Below are 22,346 nucleotides of genomic sequence, written 5' to 3'. Positions count from 1 at the left end.
ACACAAGTTGAGTTCTTAATTATGTAATGTTAAGGTTTCATATGTGTTTGTATCATCTGTGTTTCGCTCTGTGTGAAATTCAGCATTCAGCATGTTCGGTTAGCATTGTTCACTAGTAGGTAGCTACCATGCTAACGCGGGTTGCTATAGCAACAGTTTGGGCTTTCCCCCCCGAGCGGGAGGTGCAGCGTGAACGCAAATCTGTCCAGGGCGGAGGTTCCGTGTTGAAACCTCCGGCGGGCCGAGTTGTCATGAATGCGGTATTAGACAGTCGGTCAAGTAAAGAGATTGCAAGAGAGATTATCACTGATGATGTCACAATGTCTATGACATCACTGATGATGTCATAAACCAGTGATGATGTCACCTAAACAGTGACATCATCAGTGATTTATGACATCACTGATGACATCATAGACAGTGTGACATCATCAGTGATGTCATAAATCCTTCCCATCAGAGGCTATAAGTAGGACCGGCACCCAGACTCCAAATATTTGAGTAAATCACAGGTACTGTTGAAGGTATAAGGTATTCATCCAGGTTAGTCGAACAAAATGAACAAACAAGACGAAGGGTCAATGTTGTCAGTGCTTCTTAATGAGCTGCATCTGGAGGGATCAGTGTGTGACGCGGTGATCAGAGTGGATGATGTGGAATTCAATTCATGTGGAGTCCTCTGCACCTGCAGCCAATACTTCCACGCTCTCTTCACCCATGGCTGGACGTCCCAGGACAACATCTACGACATGGCCGGCCCCGTGTCAGCAGACATGATGCGTCTCCTCATAGAGTACGCCTACACCCGCTCTGTCCCGGTGACCGAGGACAACGTGGAGGAGCTGTTGATAGCAGCAGACTACCTCTGCATCATGGGGGTCGTCCGCTCCTGCTGTGAGTTCCTGGAGGCGCGGCTCTGCCCAGAGAACTGCATCGGTATCTTTAAGTTTGTAGACTTCTACTACTGCCCGGGCCTGAGGAGCAAGGCCTTTCTCTTCATCCTGGAGCACTTTGAGCAGATTGCCGGAGCCTCTGAGGAGTTCCTGGGACTGATCTCTCTGGAGCAGCTGATGGACATCCTGGCACGAGACGATCTGAACGTGAGACAGGAGAGCACGGTGTTCGAGGCCGTGCTCCGCTGGATCGCCCACTCGCTCGAGGAGCGTGAAGGTCACATCTCCATGCTGCTGCCGAAGATCCGCCTGGGCTTGATGACCACCGACTACTTCATCAACCAGGTGAAGGACAACAGTCTGGTTAAAGACAACGCCGAGTGTGAGGCGATCATCCTCGATGCAGAGAGGGCCATGTATGATGTCACCACCAACAGACCCTCCAACCCTCTGACTCGCCCGCGCCTGCCTCATGCCATCCTGTTGGCCATTGGAGGCTTGAGGGAAAGCGCGCTAACAAATAGCATTGAGATATACGATCCCCGTGCCGAGCTCTGGCTCAACGTACCAAACGTTGAACTTGAGTCTCCCCGGGGTTACCACGGTGCCGCTTTCCTAAATGGCGTTGTCTACTGTGTTGGCGGCTACAACAGCAATTTTGGCAGTGTCAGCAGTGTGCGGAAGTTCGACCTCTGTACCCGTACTTGGCACGATGTGGCACCCATGCATAATCGCCGGAGCACTGTCAGCGTGGTAGTACTGAATGGCAGCATCTATGCCATGGGAGGCTTCAATGGAATCGTCCTTCTCGACAGTGCCGAGCGCTATGATCCTCAAACCGACAAGTGGACTCTGCTCCCACCCATGAATGAGCGGAGGAGCCATGCCAGCGCCACAGTACTCCACAGCAAGGTGTACATCTGTGGTGGTCACGATGGGAAGATGAACCTGAACACAGCTGAGTGCTACAACCCAGACACCAACCAGTGGAGGAAGATCGCCCCCATGAGCAGCAGGCGCAGCTTCTTGGGCGTCATCGCCTACAGACAGCGCGTCTACGCAGTGGGCGGCTGGGACAGCCCCAACCACCTGCGCAGCGCCGAGGCCTACGAGCCGCTAACCAACACGTGGAGCGCCGTGCCCGACATGCTGAATCCACGCAGCAGGTTTGGCATTGAGGTGATGGACGACCAGCTGTTCGTGTGTGGAGGCTTCAACAAAGGAGGCTTCAATAACGTGGAGCGCTACGACGAGAGCACCAACGAGTGGCACGAGGCCTGCAGTATGAGGACACCACACGCCGGGCTCAGCTGCTGTGTGGCACATGGACTGTCCAACATGGCCGAGTACGCCGCGCCTCGCCATGCCCTGCCCCCCGGGGAGCCTGCTGGCATGCCAGGGAGATCAGGACCGGCATTGGGGGGGGGGGGGGGTTTGGGGTTGGGGCACTATAAAAAAAAGAAAAAAGAAAAATGTTTTTAACTAAAAACATTTTTCCGTTTTTCTGTTTTAAAGTTTAAAACGGAAAACGAAAAAACGATACTTGAGTACACTGACCTGGTCTATTTATGTTTAAACATTTATAATACTGAATGAATGTTTAATGTTGGGCACCCCAGGCACCCCACCTCTGTAATTTGGGTCTGGAGCTGGGCCTGAGGGAGATCCATCTAGTTTAGTTTATATGTTTGACAATTCAATTTAAAAGGACAATTCATCTAGTTTACTTTAGTTTATGTTGTGTGCGTGCACGTGTGTCCGTGTGCATGTGTGCGCGTGTGTGTGTGTGCGCATGCGTGCGTGCGTGTGTGTGCGAGTGACCTAAAGTGAAAACCTTGAACCTGAGACTAAAATGTATGTTTTGTTGTGTTCATGAACACGTGCCAACAGTCAATGGCTGCGTTTCCCAAAAGCTTCTTAGCGCTAAGAAGCTTCTTTGACCCTTCTTAAAGGATGGCTTTCCCGTGGGGAATATGAATATATATTAAATCTCACGCCCCTAAGGTTTTCAAATCCGTTGAAATTTTTGAAATTGGTTGTTTACAGCCAGAGATATCAACCAAAATCCACTCTGTGTGGGGGGGGGGGGGGCTGGTGGGGGGGAGGGGCGGGTGCGGGGAGCCGAAATCCTACAGTTCCCACAATGCACTGGGCTCGCGTGGCCTTAGATTCCACGCCCACCCCTCAGGCATTTGGCTGATATCAAACTCCAGTAGGTGGCGGTAATGCACATATATGTTTGCCAACCGCCATAAAACTCAAAGAAGAAGAAGAAGAAGGCTTCGACATAAATACATTATGAGAAGAAGAAAAAATCAAAAATAAAATTGCCTCCAAATTGCACCAAATTTAACCCGAAGTATATATGTCGGGAGATGTCTTCATAAAAATTTTTTCATGCATTTTAAGGCATTTTCCAAGGAGTTACGCGCATCTGATGTTGTAACTATTTCATGTAAAAATGTGTAAAAACGGGTACATTGCTCAGCGTTGATTTCGTTACTTCAACGCACCTACTACTAGATGTAAAATTTGACGAGCTTTCCAATGCCGCCAGTCCCGTGTCTGGACGTGCTTCCGTTCCCGAGATATGGTCTCTTTGCAAGGAGCTATGGGAAGCTAATATTAGCTACCGTAGGCTAGTAGGGATGGGACCCGTTACTTTTTATTGATATTGATACCATTTTCGAGTCTGCTTAACGAACCGGGTCCTTATCGGGTCCACTATCGATACTTTTCTTTTGTATTATTTGGTGGAAAGACATGACAAAAACAGAACTGTTTTTTTTATTGCTTAACTGTGAGTCTGTGACTGTTTCATTTCTGAACAGAAGGATTAGCCTCTCCTCCAATAAACAAAAACTGCTGATGCTGTTGCTGTGCATTTATTTGAAAAGGAATAGGGCCCACATGACATGCAAATAGTGGGTAGGCCCCATTCAAATTATTATAAAATTAATGGTTGTATTCTCATTTAAATATTTGCTTTGATTTAAACAAAAATCTTGGCATTAGTATTTTGTATAGTCTATAACAAGCTGTTAGGAGTTAAACAGGTCATAATTCCCTCTCTCAATTTTATATTGCTGTGAAAACACATTTATTGTGGACTGCAAATGATTTGGGCTTATTTTTTATTTTTTTTACGGAATACACATTGAATATCCACACTGGGTAGAATAGTGTTGGAATTGATCCAAGTTTCCTTAAGGTCAAAGTTCCTCCTCATAAAAGCAGGAGGGGAAAATGGTTTGCAGACAGGTCCCCTGTCCCCATTTGACATTTCTGCTGAGGTCACACACAAAAGTGTCGACAGTTCAGTTATCTAAAAGTAAGATGGACGTTTATTTCCATGCCTATTGTGGTTAAGAGGTGTTGCGTCGTCTCCCGTCTCAGTAAAGGCGTTGTGGTTAAGGTGCCGTCTTTTAGTCCCCATGAAGACATAAAGAACAGAGGTTAAGCATGCATGGTTTAACCACAGGGTTTTTCCACTAGTTTAGTTATACGCCTGTGACGCATGATATGCATTTTGAGAGCTGACGCCTGTGACGTATGAGATGCTGAATGTGTGTGTGCAGGAAGTTCTCTGAGTGTGTGCGTGTAGGTGTGTGCGCAGGATGTTCTCTGAGTGTGTGCGTGTAGGTGTGTGCGCAGGATGTTCTGTGTGCATATGTATGTATGTGCACGTACACAGTTTGAGCCACCTGTTTGCACACCCCCCAGGAAGATAAGCACCCAATGAGAATAGCGAAATTGGCAATCTGCATACCCACACATGGAAACTCCCCTATTAAGATCCAGCCTCTAATTTGATTGTATATAAACCACTGCTTGATGAAATAAAGATTGCTTCTTCATCGGAGGAGACCTGAACTTCAGTCCAAGACTTGGTGTCGTTTGTTCTCTTTTCACTTTCACTCTCCACCAGAATTAACGAACACGGGAAATTGAGTCATCTTTGATTGCAATCCTTTTTCCATCTAATTGATTGGTCAACTTTGCTAATTTCTAATAATAGCCTCTATACCAAATATATACAATCAATGCTCTATACCCACTTTCACCTACAGTATTAGGCTACATTGCCGCTTGCCCTCCTAATGGTGGGACAACGGTAGGCTACATGTCATGAGTTGTCACAGAGCAGGACGCATGGCACAAGGAACTTTCATCACTGCCTGGGAGCGCATATTTTGGGATTATTTTATCAAGTGGATTATGTCAACGAACGGGATTTGCCGTGGAGGCGTGGACAATGCATACCTTGGGTGGATGATGATGATGCGATTGGAGCAGACGGGTTTTCCTTGCGAAGACAGTCAAAGGTAGCCTACTGCATTTCGCTTTTATTTGATGGCAAACGAAGTAGGGATGGGCATTTCTAGCAAAAACACTATTCGAAATTCGCTGGCCAAAGTCGACTTTTAATCGAAATTCGAAAAAAAAAAAAAAATGTAATTTTTTTTTTTTTTTTTTTTTACATTTTTAATTTTTTTTACATTGACATTTTCGAAAATAAAAAACTGTTTTGACAATCATGAGTGGTTCATTAAATATTTAGTAGGCTCAGGTCTGAGTGCCAAAGGGGTGCCAAAGTCACCCCCTCTCCCTCTTCATGGGATTTCATCCGCCATTCATTTTTCCAGAAACCTTGCTTAAAATGCTTATAAAAATTGTTTAACTTGCTCAAACCAAGCGATTCGACTATACTTAGAATCAGGGGAGACAATGCAACATTTCACTATTTTTTTTTTTTTTTTTCGAATTTCGATTTTCAATAATAAAAGTCGACCTTGATAATAACAACGATTATTCGAAAATTCGAAATTCGATGCCCATCCCTAAAACGAAGGTGCTTATTCATGGAGGATGTGTTTCCACCCTTACAAGCAATCAGCTTGTCACAGATTTGGCATTTGGCTAAAGGCTTGTCTTTCACTTTGGTGAAGTGAAGCCAAGCTTTTGAGCGTTTCAGACGTTCAGCCATCCTGTCGCTTCACTTCCTCCTGCGTCTGTGTTCGCAATCGCAACCAAATGAATGATCAAAGGAGCAGTGAAAAGGGGGCGTGTCGCATCACGCCTGATGCACGTGATTCAATCCTTAATCGAATTAAAAATTGTATTACAGTCACTCACGTGCACGACACGGCAGCACACAGGCTTGACTGAGTCAGTGACAGGGCGCTTCACAGCGAATCCAGCGCACAGATCAGAGAGGGGAAACACTCTGCGCAGCGGACCAGCAGCGCAGCGCAGCGGCCACTACTCGATAACAGTATCGATAAGGTCGGACCTTATTGATTTTCGGGTTTCGGCTTATCGATACCCGGGTCCGCATCCCTATAGGCCACATCCCTATAGGCCACATGGCCCACAGGCCCACAAGTAGTGTAGTTCATAGGTGCTCGACTTCCGCAAGGCTGGACTTGTTTTGCGTCAGAGCGTCATGGAAATAATGTGAGAGATGGTTGATAGCTCTGGCTGTAAACAACCAATTTCAAAAATTTCAACGGATTCGAAAACCTTAGGGGCGTGAGATTGAATATATATTCATATTCCCCATGGGAAAGCCATCCTTTAAGAGTTAAGAAGCTTCTTAAAGGACGGCTTTACCGTGGGGAATATGAATATATATTAAATCTCATGCCCCTAAGGTTTTCGAATCCGTTGAAATTTTTGAAATTGCTTGTTCACTGCCAGAGATATCAACCATCTCTCACATATTTTTTGGGCCAGCCGACGCGTTTCGCGTCATCTGGCCCAAGTCCGCCTTGCGGAAGTCGAGCACCTATGAACTACAATTGTTGTGAGCCATGGTCCCGCCTCTAGAGGTCCTCCACGCCCCTTCAGAGGTCTTGAACAAAAACAAAAGGCAGCCATCTTTTCCACCACCTAGCCTACTGTAGCTAGGTTAGCTTTCCATAGCTCCTTGCAAAGAGACCATATCTCGGGAACGGAAGCACGTACAGACACGGGACTGGCGGCATTGGAAAGCTCATCAAATTTTACATCTAGTAGTATGTGCGTTGAAGTAAGGAAATCAACGCTGAGCAATGTACCCGTTTTTACACATTTTTACATAAAATAGTTACAACATCAGATGCGCGTAACTCCTACGAAAATGCCTTAAAATGCATGAAATTCTTTTTATGAAGACATCTCCCGACATATATACTACCGTTTAAATTTGGTGCAATTTGGAGGCAATTTTTTTTTTTTTTTTTTCTTGTTCTACTAAATCTTTTTATGTCGAAGCCTTCTTCTTCTTCGACTTTTATGGCGGTTGGCAAGCATATATGTGCATTACCGCCACCTACTGGAGTTTGATATCAGCCAAATGCCTGAGGGGTGGGCGTGGAAACGAAGGCCACGCGAGCCCAGTGCATTGTGGGAAATGTAGGATTTCGGGTTCCCGCACCCGCCCCTCCCCTCCACCACCGCCCCCCCCCCCCCCCCCCCCCCCCCCACCGCCCCCCCCCCCCCCCACCCCCCCCCCCCCACACACACACACACAGAGTGGATTTCGGTTGATATCTCTGGCAGTGAACCACCAATTTCAAAAATTTCAACGGATTCGAAAACCTTAGGGGCGTGAGATTTAATATATATTCATATTCCCCACGGTAAAGCCATCCTTTAAGAAGCTTCTTTGTTGGGAACGCACGCATGCACGCACGCACACACACACACACACAGAACAAAAATTCAGCATTGGAGGTTATTCACACACAGTTACAAACCAGATACCGAACTTGCAATAAAAGGTGATGACGATGATTCTCCTATGGCTTGTTTGTCACTGACAGCCTCCAAAAGCTCCTCTCAGTGTGTTTCCCTGTGGTGCATCATGGCTCCCATCACCAGGGCAGAGCCTGTGACCAAGCTACACTTCACTCTGAGCAGATGGTGGAAGATCTCCCATCACCAGGGCAGAAGAGCCTGTGACCAAGCTACACTTCACTCTGAGCAGATGGTGGAACATCACCAGGGCAGAAGAGCCTGTGACCAAGCTACACTTCACTCTGAGCAGATGGTGGAACATCACCAGGGCAGAAGAGCCTGTGACCAAGCTACACTTCACTTCACTCTGAGCAGATGGTGGAACATCACCAGGGCAGAAGAGCCTGTGACCAAGCTACACTTCACTTCACTCTGAGCAGATGGTGGAACATCACCAGGGCAGAAGAGCCTGTGACCAAGCTACACTTCACTCTGAGCAGATGGTGGAAGATCATGGGATCTTCTCAGAATACATCTGCTGGAACAATCAGTCGTCTCAGATATGTGGAGCATCGCCCCCTGGGCTTAGACCTCTTCCACTCACCCTCTGAACAAATAGTTCATATGTAGTTCATATGTAGTTACATGATGTAGTTAATATGTACTTACATGATGTAGTTCATATGTACTTACATGATGTAGTTACCTATGAACAATTTGTAATTAGATACGAACACCAATGTAAGTACACAGTAATTACATTACATATGTAGTTCATATGTAGTTACCCGGGGATTGAACCAACGACCTTCCGGTCACAAGCTCGCTTCTCTAACCTTTAGGCCACCACTGAATATCAGCATGAAACATCTGCTCTTCTTGGCACTGGCATCGGCATTGACCTTGATAACTAGAAATTGTGAGTGGCTGAAAGCCAAGCTCAAGAGCACTCAAGCAGCCTATTGACTCCACTACAGCAGTGCAGGGCCAGCAGCAGCTGAGGGTGTTTTTCGTACAGGTTCTCGCAGTATCGACTGTATTTGTGTGACAGGGTTTTACGCTCTTCTGAAGAACGCAACTCCAGCTGACGATGATGAGAGCACGAGAAATGAGGGATAACAACAAGAACACACTGACGTCGGAGATCCAAGTGTTGCGGAATACTTCAAAAGCATTCCAGGGCACTTACAACATCCTGCCTGCCTCAAAACACCACCTTGGAAAACACACGTTGGAGTGTGCTCGCTCGAACGCGCACGCACTCACACACACAATAGTGAAATATTAGAGCCACTGCTTTCAATGCGCCCTTGGGGCATGTCTGTCAGACACACACACACACACACACACACACACACACACACACACACACGCGCGCGCGCGCACACACACGCACACGCTCCATTTCCTGTGCTCAAATTCCACGATGTGGGGGAGACGTGCGTGTGAGACCTCTCACTGACCCGGAAGGGCACGAAAACCCCAGGGTGAAAAGTGAAGAGTCAGCCAGTCAGTCAGCTGTGAAGTGACCCTGTCTGGCTGATGGCTGCAGGTCCACCAATAACTCCAGCTGCCTCTGACAGACATGACTCCTCCAGTCCTGTGACAGCTGCTGGCCTCAGCGCTTTGGACTGGCAGCAGTTGCCTTGTGAAGAAGCGTATAGCGGCAACCGCTCTGAGGTTGGCTTTGATGCAACAGCTGCTCTGCATGATGCTGGGAGCTGGTGAAGTAATGACATCACTCACTACACCTATGACCTATGACCTGCACTCATCAAACACAGACACAGGTCACAGGTCACGGGTCACAGGCAAATATCTAGCTCACTCTCTGAGGTCCATCCCACTGGATATGAGACAGCATAAATCCTTCATATCCTGTGTGTGTGTGTGTGTGTGTGTGTGTGTGTGTGTAGGGACGTAGGAAGGGGGGGGGGGGGGGGGGTGACACATGTACATGTTACTGCTGATCAGTTGTTTCAACATAGGATATTGCAATAACACACAAGCCAAATGCTGACATGAGAGATTTGCTTTGAACAAGTTGTAGCTAGTATCTGCCAGTGACCGGAGAATATTGTTATATTTGCTTGTTTTAATGCTTTTGTCAATAAACATTGTCAACAAAGACAGCCTTGTTGTATATTATCATGTATAAAGATTGTTGATGTCGAGTGAACACAAACTACGAACCGAAGATTGGACCAGAGGACATGACGACGGAGAAACTTAACCGACCAGCAGTCTGCTTCAATCAATGAATGCTTTATATTTATTGAAATGAAATATGGTGATATCTGGTGTTCTGAAATTACTCTCTCTAGCTAGGGTAACTGGCTTATATTGTCATATTATTGTAACGTCTGAATACAGACTGCATTATGCTACACCATGCAAATATATTTCGATATAATTCAAACAATTAGCTCACCATACCATGGTGGGCTGGACTGTATGTATTGCTGTGAAAAATTTACATTTGATTGTTTCAAGTGTTACACGTTATATTTTTTACTGAGCTTTGTGGAATTACCTCAACACAATTGTGTATCAGCTTTAAATGTCCAATATATACAGCATTAAACAAACGACCAGCAGCATTCAAATGTGCAAAAACGTTATATTTATTGAAATGTGGTGATCATGTCACAAGTCACATTAATATGCTCAAATGGTCTACTGCCCAGAAGCGTCACTTTACATGTTTGGTAGGGAATTATTTTCATTATGTTAAACCAGCATTTATCTTCCATAGTGCATTAAATCATAATCACAATAGATCACAAGAGCTGCAGACCAGTTTATCAGATAATTTCGCCATAAAATGTGTCCAAAGGTGATCAGCCCAGCTTGTATGGTCGCTGCCCGTCCACTAAAACCCGATTTCGATATAGCGTTAGGTGTTATTTTGATCAACAGACCTCATAACGGGGATCTATAGCCTACTGTTACGTGTGTCTACTAACATCATTAAAAGATCATAAAGGTAACGCTGTTTCTGGTAGTTTACTTTTAATCTATGGCTACATTGCTACTGTAGCTAGCCTGCCTTGGCAACTGGTTGTGCTGTGGTTGGGATCATCTGGTTTCCTGTGGCTGGTGTCAATCAAGGAAAATCCCGCCCCCAAAGTTATCATTTTTATCGGCTCTTTCACTCGAAATGGGACCATAATTTAGAAAACCGATACAAAGCTGGTTGAAAATGGTCAAAGTGGACCTTTAACTGGGTCTTGGTGGACCTTTAACTGGGTCTTGAGTCTGGACTTTGATCATGATTCCCTGACAATAGCAGGAAGTTGCTGCAAAGGTAAAACGCCCTGTAGGAAAAGGCTTTGGCCAAAGCGACTTTGTTTCAAGTACAGATGGAGATAAACAGATCCAGGATCTGTCCCCTTGATCTGGTTTGACTTAACCAGACAATCGCAATCGAGCTAAACGATACCACGAAGGATGTTATCAGCTGAGTCTGTCAATTTAGGATTTCCCTATCCAGCTCTGAGCTCGTGCACGTGAAAATGCACGTGCACAGTAGCTCGTGCCGTTCTAGCTTTTACAGCGCCAGACACGCCTATTTCCTCATTCATTCAAAGCACACATCAAAGTGTATTAACTATAGCGGAGCTTTACTGTATGTCAGAATCAAAATAAAAAAATAAAAACTGCTGAACTGAACCGGAGATGTTTATGTAACCTTTTTACACTGGTGATTTAGTGATATTTCTTCAGCGGCAGGGTCAAACGTAACTACCGGTACTTGGGGGAACAAATAAAAATGAAAAATATAAAAACATATTCCAAAGTGGTAAGTAGTCTTAATTTAATTAAGGCTTCAGTCCTCGATTCATTCAACAGGAGCTGTTAATGTTTTCTTTTTCTGTTGTGATTTTCATTTGAATGCAATGTATTTTTCATATGGGGATCCTAGAGCTACTCCAAAGAGCTGATTGGTCAAAAGGTGGGTCTTTCATGCGTTTTGATCTGATCCTCTGAACTTAACCTGCTCTGCAGCAGGTTAGCGCCGTGCAGCAAAAGTTGCCATGGTGATCTATCTCGGTAAGAAATGAACTACAGTAGCGTTGTAGGGGTGTCAAAAATAATCGATTATAAGATGCATCGCGATGCGGACGTGCACGATTCTGCATCGATTCACAAATGTCAAAAATCGATTATAAAAAAAAAATATTGTTTGTTTGTTTTTTTATAATCAAATAAAATATAATGGAAGTACATGCAGTTGTTTATTTTAATTATGGATCATAATACAATGCAATTCCAAATGCACTTTTATTTAAAAAGTAGCCACACAGTGAGAAAAAATAAAGTGAGAAAAAATAAATCATGTATTGGGGGAAAAAAGTGATACATCGATTTAAGATGCATCGAGATGCATCGATAATCGAATCGAATCGTAGCCCTCTGAATCGTAATCGAATCGAATCGTGAGGCCAGTGAAGATTCACAGCCCTATAGCGTTGTAGCATGGCAAACCCAGGGTTAAACCTGAAGTTAGCTCGCTAAGCCACTAGTCTTGCTCGGTGGTACAGCCCTCAGGACTGGAGTCCTGCATCCTGTGATGTATTGTGGGCTAAGACCATGCAATGCTTTTTAACGAGGACTTCATCATCATTAAGTGCGTTTGCATGCAGCTTGTGAGGAGAGGCCAAGTCCACGATCAAGTGATGATGTGTGCTGCTTTGCTGGAGGATTCTGGGTGTACTTTATGTACTTTATGTACTTTATGTACAGTCGTATTTTCTCTCGGCTCGGTTATATTTCCATTCAAAACCAGGCAGATTTGAGCGTAATGTATATTTAGCTGTAGAGCAGAGGTCCTGACTTTACACTGCTTACATGGCAAGAATACCTACTACCCGTTTAATGTTTAATCAAACGTTTCCACCCTTTCAGCAAATACCACACACACACACACACACACACACACACACACACACACACACACACACACACCTTGGAACAAACACAGATGTGTGTGGAAGCTGGGGTGTCTCGCTCTCACTCTTCCAGTTTAGTGGAGATTTCCACCATCAGCGTTGGTTCCTTCAGTCAGGCTTATAAAGGTTCTCTGTATGTGAAGGCTCTACCGAGTTCTACGAGAAGCCCAACCTCAGCTTTACCTGCCTGCTGCTTTACCTGCCTGCTGCAAAAGCAGAAGGCCGTTGTTGGCACAGGTGTGTTTTGCTGAGCCTGGCATGTGGGCCGGTCCTGCTCGCACACAGTGGACCGTTGTGCCTCTCTGTACTGGAAGACTGCGGGCGTTCCTTTACGAGACACGTGCTCAGGCTCGTAGGAAAACTCGATTAAGTTTGATTCTGAGTTGTGTTCTGGTACTGTACTCAGCACAAGACACTGCAATAGGGCTAAATGAGATACAAACAAACAAAACAAACTGTCCACTGTGCACTGCTAAAAGAGATTCTGATATTGGATTACCGGTACTTGAAGTTTATACATTCATTATAATGGTACGATTAGGGATCCGTATCGTTTGTGGTATTTTTCCACGATATTGGTGCTAAAACGGTACCGGTGCCTAAACGGTGCCTGAACTGGTACTTTTTCAAATGTCAAGCGGATTGAAAGCAGATTTTGTTTTATCGAAAGAGGATTTCAAACCATAATGTTACATGTATGTGATATCACGCCCCAATAATGTTAGTGAAGGTGCGCCGGTTTCCGGAGCGCCGGAGGAGGGCGGATATTTCAAAGCAGTTCGGGGCATGACACCTAAATGAGGTACCAAAAGTCCTGCGTTGCAATATTTGGTACCGGTAGTATCGGTTGTAAAAGTACCAAAGTGGTGCTGTGTTTCGCTACCCAATCATCATAGGTATATCATCCATATGAGCTTCAATAATGGGGTTTCCATCTAAATGTATCGCATAATTTTTTGTGAAAATGTGAAAAATCCGCAAAATAAAATGCAAATTTATGCATGTTTCCATTCAGTTTTGTTTAGCGAGTTAGCGAGCGCTTCTCGTCAGGAGGAGGCGTAATGTGCCTGTGCCTGTAAGGATCTCTATCAGCGGAGACCTGCTGTGATTGAGTCCTCACCGTCCTCATCGTCGTAAAGTCGCCTTTGAAGCATGACGTTCGATTATAACGAACTAGTCGTGTGGCTTAGCCTTCCCAAATGTTGAGGGTCGTTTTTTAGAATTTAATACATAGAATTGGGAACGTTACGTTCAATTTCATTCAGACTGCCTGGCATTAATCGCCGCCATTTCCCCCCGGAGTAGCATAAAGCGGAAGTGAAGTCACATCCGGTACGTCATCGTTAATTCGCAAAATCTGTTTCCATTGCAAAAGTTCGCATCTTCCTACTGTCGATACGCTGATACATCCACCCCCTCCAAGCGTAAAAACTTTTATGCGATATTTCGACCTTTATTCGAATTTCTCGTGTTTCCATTCAAGTTTATATCCAGAGGTGGATGGAAACCCAGTTAATGACACAGTGTAGCCTGGTCTTACCTGACAGATGGGCTTTTCCCTTATGGCTGAGGAGACCATTGGTGCTGTGGAGGGAGGCGGAGCGGGACAGCGGCGCACAGCGAGTGGGGACGGGAACAAAGGTGGGGTCCAGATCCAGAATCAGCTGGTTCAGCTGCTCTATGGACTCGTCAATCTCCGTGGCTAACGAGGACAGATCCTCCTCTTGGCACGGCGTCAGTGGCTGAGTGGATGAAGTGTGTGCGGTGGAGTGTGTATTGTGTGTAACGGGTGTTTTGTGTGTGACATGATGGTGGTCAGTGTCCTCCTCCTCACCCACCACCCCTCTCTGCACCGCCTCTCTGCTGCTCCTCCCTCGAGGCGGGGTGTCAGGAGCCATCAGGGGCGGCGGGGGCTTCTCTAGGCTGCACTGCCTCCCGTTTAGCCGCTCCTCTTCTCCATCCAGAGGAGAATAGGTGTGCGGGAGGAGGACGTCGTCGACCATCTGATGCTGCTGCTGCACCCAGGAGTGAGTGGAGGAGTAGTCGCTCTGGGCGGAGCCGCGGGCCTCGGAGGGCAGGCTCTCGGAGGACAGGGAGCACATGCTGGTGGAGCTCGGCAGGTCTAAGGCGGGACCCGTCTCGTCGTTGTCCGCCTCTTCCTCGTCGTCCAAGATGTCCGTTTCCCTCTCGCCGGACGAAGCCTCGCCGTTGACGGCGTGTCCTAAGCCGGACTCGTCGTCTCCGGCTATCTCCGCCTCTCCTCCGACGGAAGCGGAGAGCTCCGTCATGGCCTCCGGAGGAGGAGGAGGAGGCTGCGCCAGCTCAAAGTCCACCACGGGGAACAGCAGCTTCCTTGCCGGGACACGTCGTTCACCCTGCCCAGCTCCTGTCCTGAGGTTGGCTGTGGCTGCTGCACCTCCGGCCCTCTGGGAGGCGACAGAGAGGCCTGAGTCACTGCTGGCAGACGGGGCTCGCTCACTGCAGCTGGGGCTACTGGTGGTGAATGACGCTCCTCCTTCGCTACTCTTCTTCCTCAATCTGGCATACAGGCTGCCATCTCCAGGGTCCAGGACATGAGGTAGCGCTGAGGAGGAAAGGAGAATAGAGACAAAATCACACACGTTATTTCCAAGGTTTATATCAGTGGTTCCCCCACTTAGGGTCGCGACCCTAAGTGGGGTCACCTGGAATTCAAATAGGGTCGCCTGTTTTTTATTATTTTTTTTACACCAGACACAATTTAATACTACCTAAGATGATTAGGGTGACTTGGGATTTTTTTAAATATATTTATTTATTTATTTTTAGTTCTGAGATTAAAGTGATAATCTCTAACATTTCAGTTTTGTTCTCTTGGCTGACACCTATGGCGATGAGTGGTAATTGCATGTGAGATCCAAACTGTTGCATTATGTGACATTACTAATGTGACATAATGTCACTATATACTGCAAAAGGCTTCCATCAATGGACCATAGCCTCAGTCAACATTGTGAGTGACTCTTAGGGTGCTTTCACACGAGTTCCTCGGTACCGTTCACGAGCACACTTGTCCCCAAATTGACCCCAGTTTCGGAACATTTGATGAGTGTGAAACGTTCCGTTCCGTTCTGCGCCCGGGCGCACAACGGGGAACCGTGACAGGATCCACTTGAAAAGGTGGTCTGGGGAGCGCTTTGGCGTGCTGCCCGGGCACGGAACACTTGCGAGTGTGAAAGCCAACCGTTCCGAACCACATAGACCAGTGGTTCCCAACCTTTTTACACCAAGTACCACCTGAGAAAGTAGTTGGCTCTCCAAGTACCACCATACAACACGTTCCACCATATGACCGACGTTAAAATACAGTCTATTCAGCCAGGCCCGTAGCCAGGGTTTGAGAAATACCAAGGTCATTTTAGCGCGACGTGGGGGGACCAGGGGGGGCTGTGCACCCCCGGATAGAAAATTTTGTCCATTTTAAAGTAAAATGCTTCAATCTGGTGCACTTTGAGAGCAAAATGAAGAGGCTAGATCTATAAAGAACTACATACATCATGTTAGATTAATATCCTCTTTACTGTGCTGTTGCTTTAAAATGATACAAAAAATAAATGTCTCCCCATATGATATAATTTATATTCTGCATACAGGTCACATGGCAGAATACTGCTCAATTAAATACAATGGCCCATCTACACAAACATCACTTACAGGGGAGTTACTTACCCATTCACTTCAATAGAACTGTCCCCAAAGTCTAGCCCCAATCTAGCCTCAATGCAAAATCTGAATGTTGTGAGTTATCTCTCTTCTATAGCACACAGAGAGGAAGCAAATTGTTGCATTTCCGATCAACTGTCGCATTAAAACATCAATGACAGATTAATAGATCTGGGGACCAGGGCTATTTTTCAAAAAAAAAATAATAATAATAATAATTTGTGTGGAAAATACCGAGGTCATAACCTCGGTGTCCTCAATGGTAGCTACGGGCCTGTATTCAGCTATGCACAGTTCACGCAGGAGGCAAATTTATTCCAACCTGCAGCCTATGTGCAACCTGCAGCAGCTGCACTTGTGCTGGGTTGACTGCTGTCTTCACCTCCTTGTGCTTCATCATGGCTGCTCTCCTCTACTACAGCTCTTTTACGATTCCCTCCCGTTTTGTCACTTCATAATTTAAACATTGGGATTCCAGGGATCAAGTACCACCAGCAGGGGGGGCGCAAGTACCACCTACCTTGAGAAACACTGCCAATAATATTACTAATTATTATTATTATTTCACTTTCACATGTTTGAAAACTACTACTAATGACCACCATGGATTTTGCACAAAAACTAAAAAAAAAAAAAAAATTTTTTTTTTTTTTTTTTTGAATTTTCACAGAGCCTTCCAAGTACCACCAGCAGGGGTCGCAAGTACCACCTACGGTACGCGTACCGTAGGTTGGGAACCACTGACAACACACGGAGCGAGGATACACTGCAGGCATAGTTGATGACGCAAAGTGCACTCTGCTCCGTTTCCGAGCGCGGAAGAAATGTTGTAATGTGAAAGCTGACCAGCGGGGGAGAGGGGAGGGGGGGGCAATCGTTCCTGGGTGCGGAACGGAACGGAACGGAACGAAAGCAATCGTTCCCAGTGAGGAAGCAGCCTTAATTTTTATTTTTTTAAATTGAGATGAAAAGAGATTGAGATTATAACTTTAAATCAGGATTCTGACAATAAAGTCAGAATTCGGAGATTCAAGTCAGAATTCCGAGTTAAAATCAGAATTCTGCAGGAAAAAAAAGAAGCATACAATGTGACATCACTGATGATGTCACTGATGACATTATCGATGGTGTACCGGAATTTGAATGTCGCGGCTCCCTTAGATTTATGCGACGTCAAAATAGGGTCACGAGCTAAAAAAGGTTGGGAACCCCCTGGTTTATATGCTTGTAAATCACTGCGCATGTAGAAAGAAGAAAATAGTGAAAATAGGTGCAAAATGTAACCTGTGAATCATATTGTCATTGTATGACTCCATACAGACACTACTACACTACTGTGCGTTTGTGACTCATTGACACAAACGCACACACTCACACACCACCTGTCACACCCCGGCCCTCACTCCAGACACACTTCATGTAGATAACACAGAGGCTCTTTGTGTTGGCGTGTGGATGGATGCGTACGTGTGTATATGTGTGTGTGTGTGTGTGTGTCTGTGTGTATATGTGTGTGTGTGTGCAGTGTGTGTGTTATGGAAAAAACATGTCTGTCAGAGGACAACTCTACCTGGGGCCAGATGGAGCCCAATAGCAGGTACGCGCGCACGCACGCACGCACGCACGCACGCACGCACACACACACACACACACACACACACACACACACACACACACACACACACACACACACACACACACACACACGACAATGTTGAGGTAAACTACCAAAAACAAATAAGCAGTAAAATGGGCTGAAGCCTGTCACTGATTGTGGAGAATCTGGACAAAGCGTCCCACAGAGAATTGTACTTGTAGAATTGTGTGAGAAATGTAAAAAATAAAAAATAAAATAATAATAGTAATAGTAATAATAATACATCGACTTAGAAAGTGACATCTAAAGGAACTGTGTACGCTATACTCATAACATTGTCCTCAGCAAGAGGTCATAATGACAAACTGCTCAAACCAGTGCTTTCTGTGTGTGTGTGTGTATGTGTGTGTGTGTGTGTGTGTGTGTGTGTGTGTGTGTGTGTGTGTGTGTGTGTGTGTGTCTCTCTCTCTGAAAGGAGATATTTAGCAGCACTATATATAAACAATTCGTAAGGCAAACATAAAAAATAATACCCTAAACATCTGCTTAGCAGAGTTTTGTTTTATTATCTGAGTACAGCAGCTATGCCACATAACCCTTTTCTTCTCTGCTGCAAGTTTGACCAAAAGAAGAATTGAAAACAAATAGATTGTAACATGCTGGAAATAAAGACCATGTTTGATTCAGATAGAGGCTCAGATAGTAGATAGATAAGAATACCCCATAACAACACTGCATAGTGGCTGCAACAGTAAACACAGTACATGCAACAGTACATGCAACAGTACACACAGTACATGCAACAGTACATGCAACAGTACACACAGTACATGCAACAGTACACACAGTACATGCAACAGTACACACAGTACATGCAACAGTACATAAAACAGTACACACAGTACATGCAACAGTACATGCAACAGTACACACAGTACATGCAACAGTACACACAGTACATGCAACAGTACACACAGTACATGCAACAGTACACACAGTACATGCAACAGTACATAAAACAGTACACACAGTACATGCAACAGTACACACAGTACATGCAACAGTACACACAGTATATGCAACAGTACACACAGTACATGCAACAGTACACACAGTACATGCAACAGTACACACAGTACATGCAACAGTACACACAGTACATGCAACAGTACACACAGTACATGCAACAGTACACACAGTATATGCCAGTCAGCGAGCTGCAGAAGCACAGCCTCTTAAGTCCAGAGAGGCAATAAAACTCAAATACCAGACATGCATGGTAAAGCCTCACAGCTGGTCTAATAGATCCCATGCGCGTGCGCAAACACACGCACGCACGCCATGTCCATGCAAACACCAACATTAAACTAACACTAACATTAAACTAACACTAACTAACATTAAACTAACACTAACACTAACATTAAACTAACACTAACATTAAACTAACACTAACTAACATTAAACTAACACTAACTAACATTAAATTTAACATTAAACTAATAATAATTAATAATTCATTTATTTTATATAGCGCTTTTCAGAACCCAAAGACGCTTAACAGTAAACAAAAGACAGAAACAGGCAACAGGCAACAGATACAGGTAACAGGTACAAATAACAGTGGCGATTCAGGGCAAGGTTGTATGGAGAAGCAGAGGAGAGGACTAACACTAGAAACTAACACTAACTAACATTAAACTTAACATTAAACTAACTAACACTAACATTAAGCTAACACTAACATTAAACTGAACATTAAACTAACACTAACAAACATTCAACTAACACTAACATTCAACTTAACATTAAACTAACACTACCTAACACTAACATTAAACTAACACTAAAATTAAAGTACAAACACTAACTAACATTAAACTTAACATTAAACTAACACTAACAGACAGTCAACTAACACTACCTAACACTAACTACATTAAACTAACACTAACATTAAAGTACAAACACTAAGTAACATTAAACTTAACATTAAACTAACACTAAGTAGCATGAAAGTACAACATGTTGTAGCACATGAAGAGAGCAGCCTACCTCAGCGGAGTCACGAGTACACTTTCACTGTTGCCACTGCAGAGCAGGAACAGGATGGAAATAGTTTCTCCCATATGAACTCCCTCTGGAGTCACAGAGGGAGGAGAAGAGAAACAGATGACAAGTGAAAAGGAAAGAGGGGGCGAGGACGAGCGAGGACAGAGAGAGAGGGACGAGCGAGGACAGAGAGAGAGGGACGAGCGAGGACAGAGAGAGAGGGACGAGCGAGGACAGAGAGAGAGGGACGAGCGAGGACAGAGAGAGAGGGACGAGCGAGGACAGAGTGAGAGGGACGAGCGAGGACAGAGAGAGAGGGACGAGCGAGGACAGAGAGAGAGGGACAAGCGAGGACAGAGTGAGAGGGATGAAGAGAGAGAGAGAGAGAGAGAGAGAGAGATGGAGGGGAGAGAAACCTAGACAGGGAATCAACACATTCAGACCAGCTCTTGAAGCTCCTCTCCTGTCCTCCTCTGTCTGTTGTCTGTCAGGCTGCAACAGGAAGACAAGCAAGGAACATTCTTTCTCCAAAGGTGATAACAGCCGCCCCCCCACAACTCTCTCTCTCTCTCCAGTCTCTCCTTCTCTCTCTCTCTCTCTCCAGTCTCTCCTTCTCTCTCTCTCTCTCTCTCTCTCCAGTCTCTCCTTCTCTCTCTCTCTCTCTCTCTCCAGTCTCTCCTTCTCTCTCTCTCTCGCTCCAGTCTCCCCTTCTCTCTCTCTCCAGTCTCTCCTTCTCTCTCTCTCTCTCTCCAGTCTCTCCTTCTCTCTCTCTCCAGTCTCTCCTTCTCTCTCTCTCTCTCTCTCTCTCTCTCGTCTCTCCTTCTCTCTCTCTATCTCTCCAGTCTCCCCTTCTCTCTCTCTCTCTCTCTCCAGTCTCCCCTTCTCTCTCTCTCTCTCTCTCTGCACCTTCACCGTAGTTTTGAAACCATTCTGTTTTGCTGCCTTGGCTTGTCCCCTCCTTTCTTTTCCAGCTCCTCTCTCCGTCCTGCCCCAAACTAACACAGGTACTGGAGCAGTTTGATTCCTGAGCAAGCAGCTGGCTGGAGGAGGATCCTTCAGCAGCCAGCATCTAACTAGAAACACCCCCCCCCCCCACACACACACACACACACACACACACACACACACGCACACCCACACGCACACACACACACGCACGCACACACACAGGTGAGGGAGTTTCTGCAACACACACACATAGGCTAATGCACAAACACACATTCAAGCAACACAAGACACACAAGGCAAAAGGACCTTGAGCTGGCCAAATATGGCGACGGGGAATGTAAACATGGGGGCGGGCTCTGGCGAGGCCTGTGTGTTTCTGTGTGTGTGTGGCTGGGTGTTTGGGTGTGTGTGTGTGTGTGTGTGTGTGTGTGGAGGGGGGATGGGGAAGGAGGAGATGGACAAATTGCAAAGTGCAACCTGAACCTGAGAGCAGGGAGACAGACAGCCAGTTATAAAGGCAGACCAAACAGTGAATAAAGAGATAGAGAGGGAAAACACAGTGGAAGATATGGCAGCTGGAGTGATAGAGGGAGTGGAGGGGAGGGGTGGGTAAAGCAGAACCACCTGAGTGGGGGGGGGGGAGGGGCTGGGGTGGGTAAAGCAGAACCACCTGAGTGGGGGGGGGGGGGCTGGGGTGGGTAAAGCAGAACCACCTGAGTGGGGGGGGGGGAGGGGCTGGGGTGGGTAAAGCAGAACCACCTGAGTGGGGGGGGGGATGGGGCTGGGGTGGGTAAAGCAGAACCACCTGAGTGGGGGGGGGGGGGGGGCTGGGGTGGGTAAAGCAGAACCACATGAGTGGGGGGGGGGGGAGGGGCTGGGGTGGGTAAAGCAGAACCACCTGAGTGGGGGGGGTACTGGGCTGGGTAAAGCAGAACCACCTGAGTGGGGGGGGGGGGGGCTGGGTGAAGCAGAACCACCTGAGTGGGGGGGGGCTGGGTAAAGCAGAACCACCTGAGTGGGGGGGGGGGGGGCTGGGTAAAGCAGAACCACCTGAGTGTGAGTGGGGGGGGGGGGTGGGGCTGGGTAAAGCAGAACCACCTGAGTGTGTGTGGGGGGGGGGGTGGGGCTGGGTAAAGCAGAACCACCTGAGTGTGTGTGGGGGGGGAGGGGCTGGGTAAAGCAGAACCACCTGAGTGTGTGTGGGGGGGGGGGGGAGGGGCTGGGTAAAGCAGAACCACCTGAGTGGGGGGAAGGGGAGGGGCTGGGTAAAGCAGAACCACCTGTGGTTGAAAACAACATTTTTCTGACTGGTTGCGTTACTCACACCCTCATTATGTTCCTGCACATGCGTGCGTGTTGGCGGTTAACGTAATGGCCATTTGCCTCGGTGTGAGGCACTGTGTGTGCGTGCTTTAGTGCGTGCACGGGTGTGTGTGTGTGTGTGTGCACGTGTGTGTGTGTGTGTGTGTGTGTGTGTACGCA

General features: G+C 46.3%; 1 protein-coding gene across 1 annotated transcript in view; it reads right to left on the bottom strand.

Moving 5' to 3' along the window:
• tns3.2 (tensin 3, tandem duplicate 2) overlaps positions 1-22,346 on the bottom strand; it is a gene marked incomplete at its 5' end in the record, with an annotated part of 76,394 nt that overhangs the window by 42,431 nt on the left and 11,617 nt on the right. Inside the window, one exon of the mRNA XM_083648175.1 lies at positions 14,106-15,149. Coding sequence (XP_083504301.1) covers positions 14,106-15,149 — 1,044 coding nt within the window. The remainder of the gene's footprint in view (positions 1-14,105; positions 15,150-22,346) is intronic.

This window comes from Poromitra crassiceps, assembly GCF_964638095.1.
Source record: "Poromitra crassiceps genome assembly, chromosome: 12".
NCBI lineage: Eukaryota > Metazoa > Chordata > Actinopteri > Beryciformes > Melamphaidae > Poromitra > Poromitra crassiceps.
Note: the sequence above shows the minus strand (reverse complement) of the source record. Positions and strands in the feature narration are given on the sequence as shown.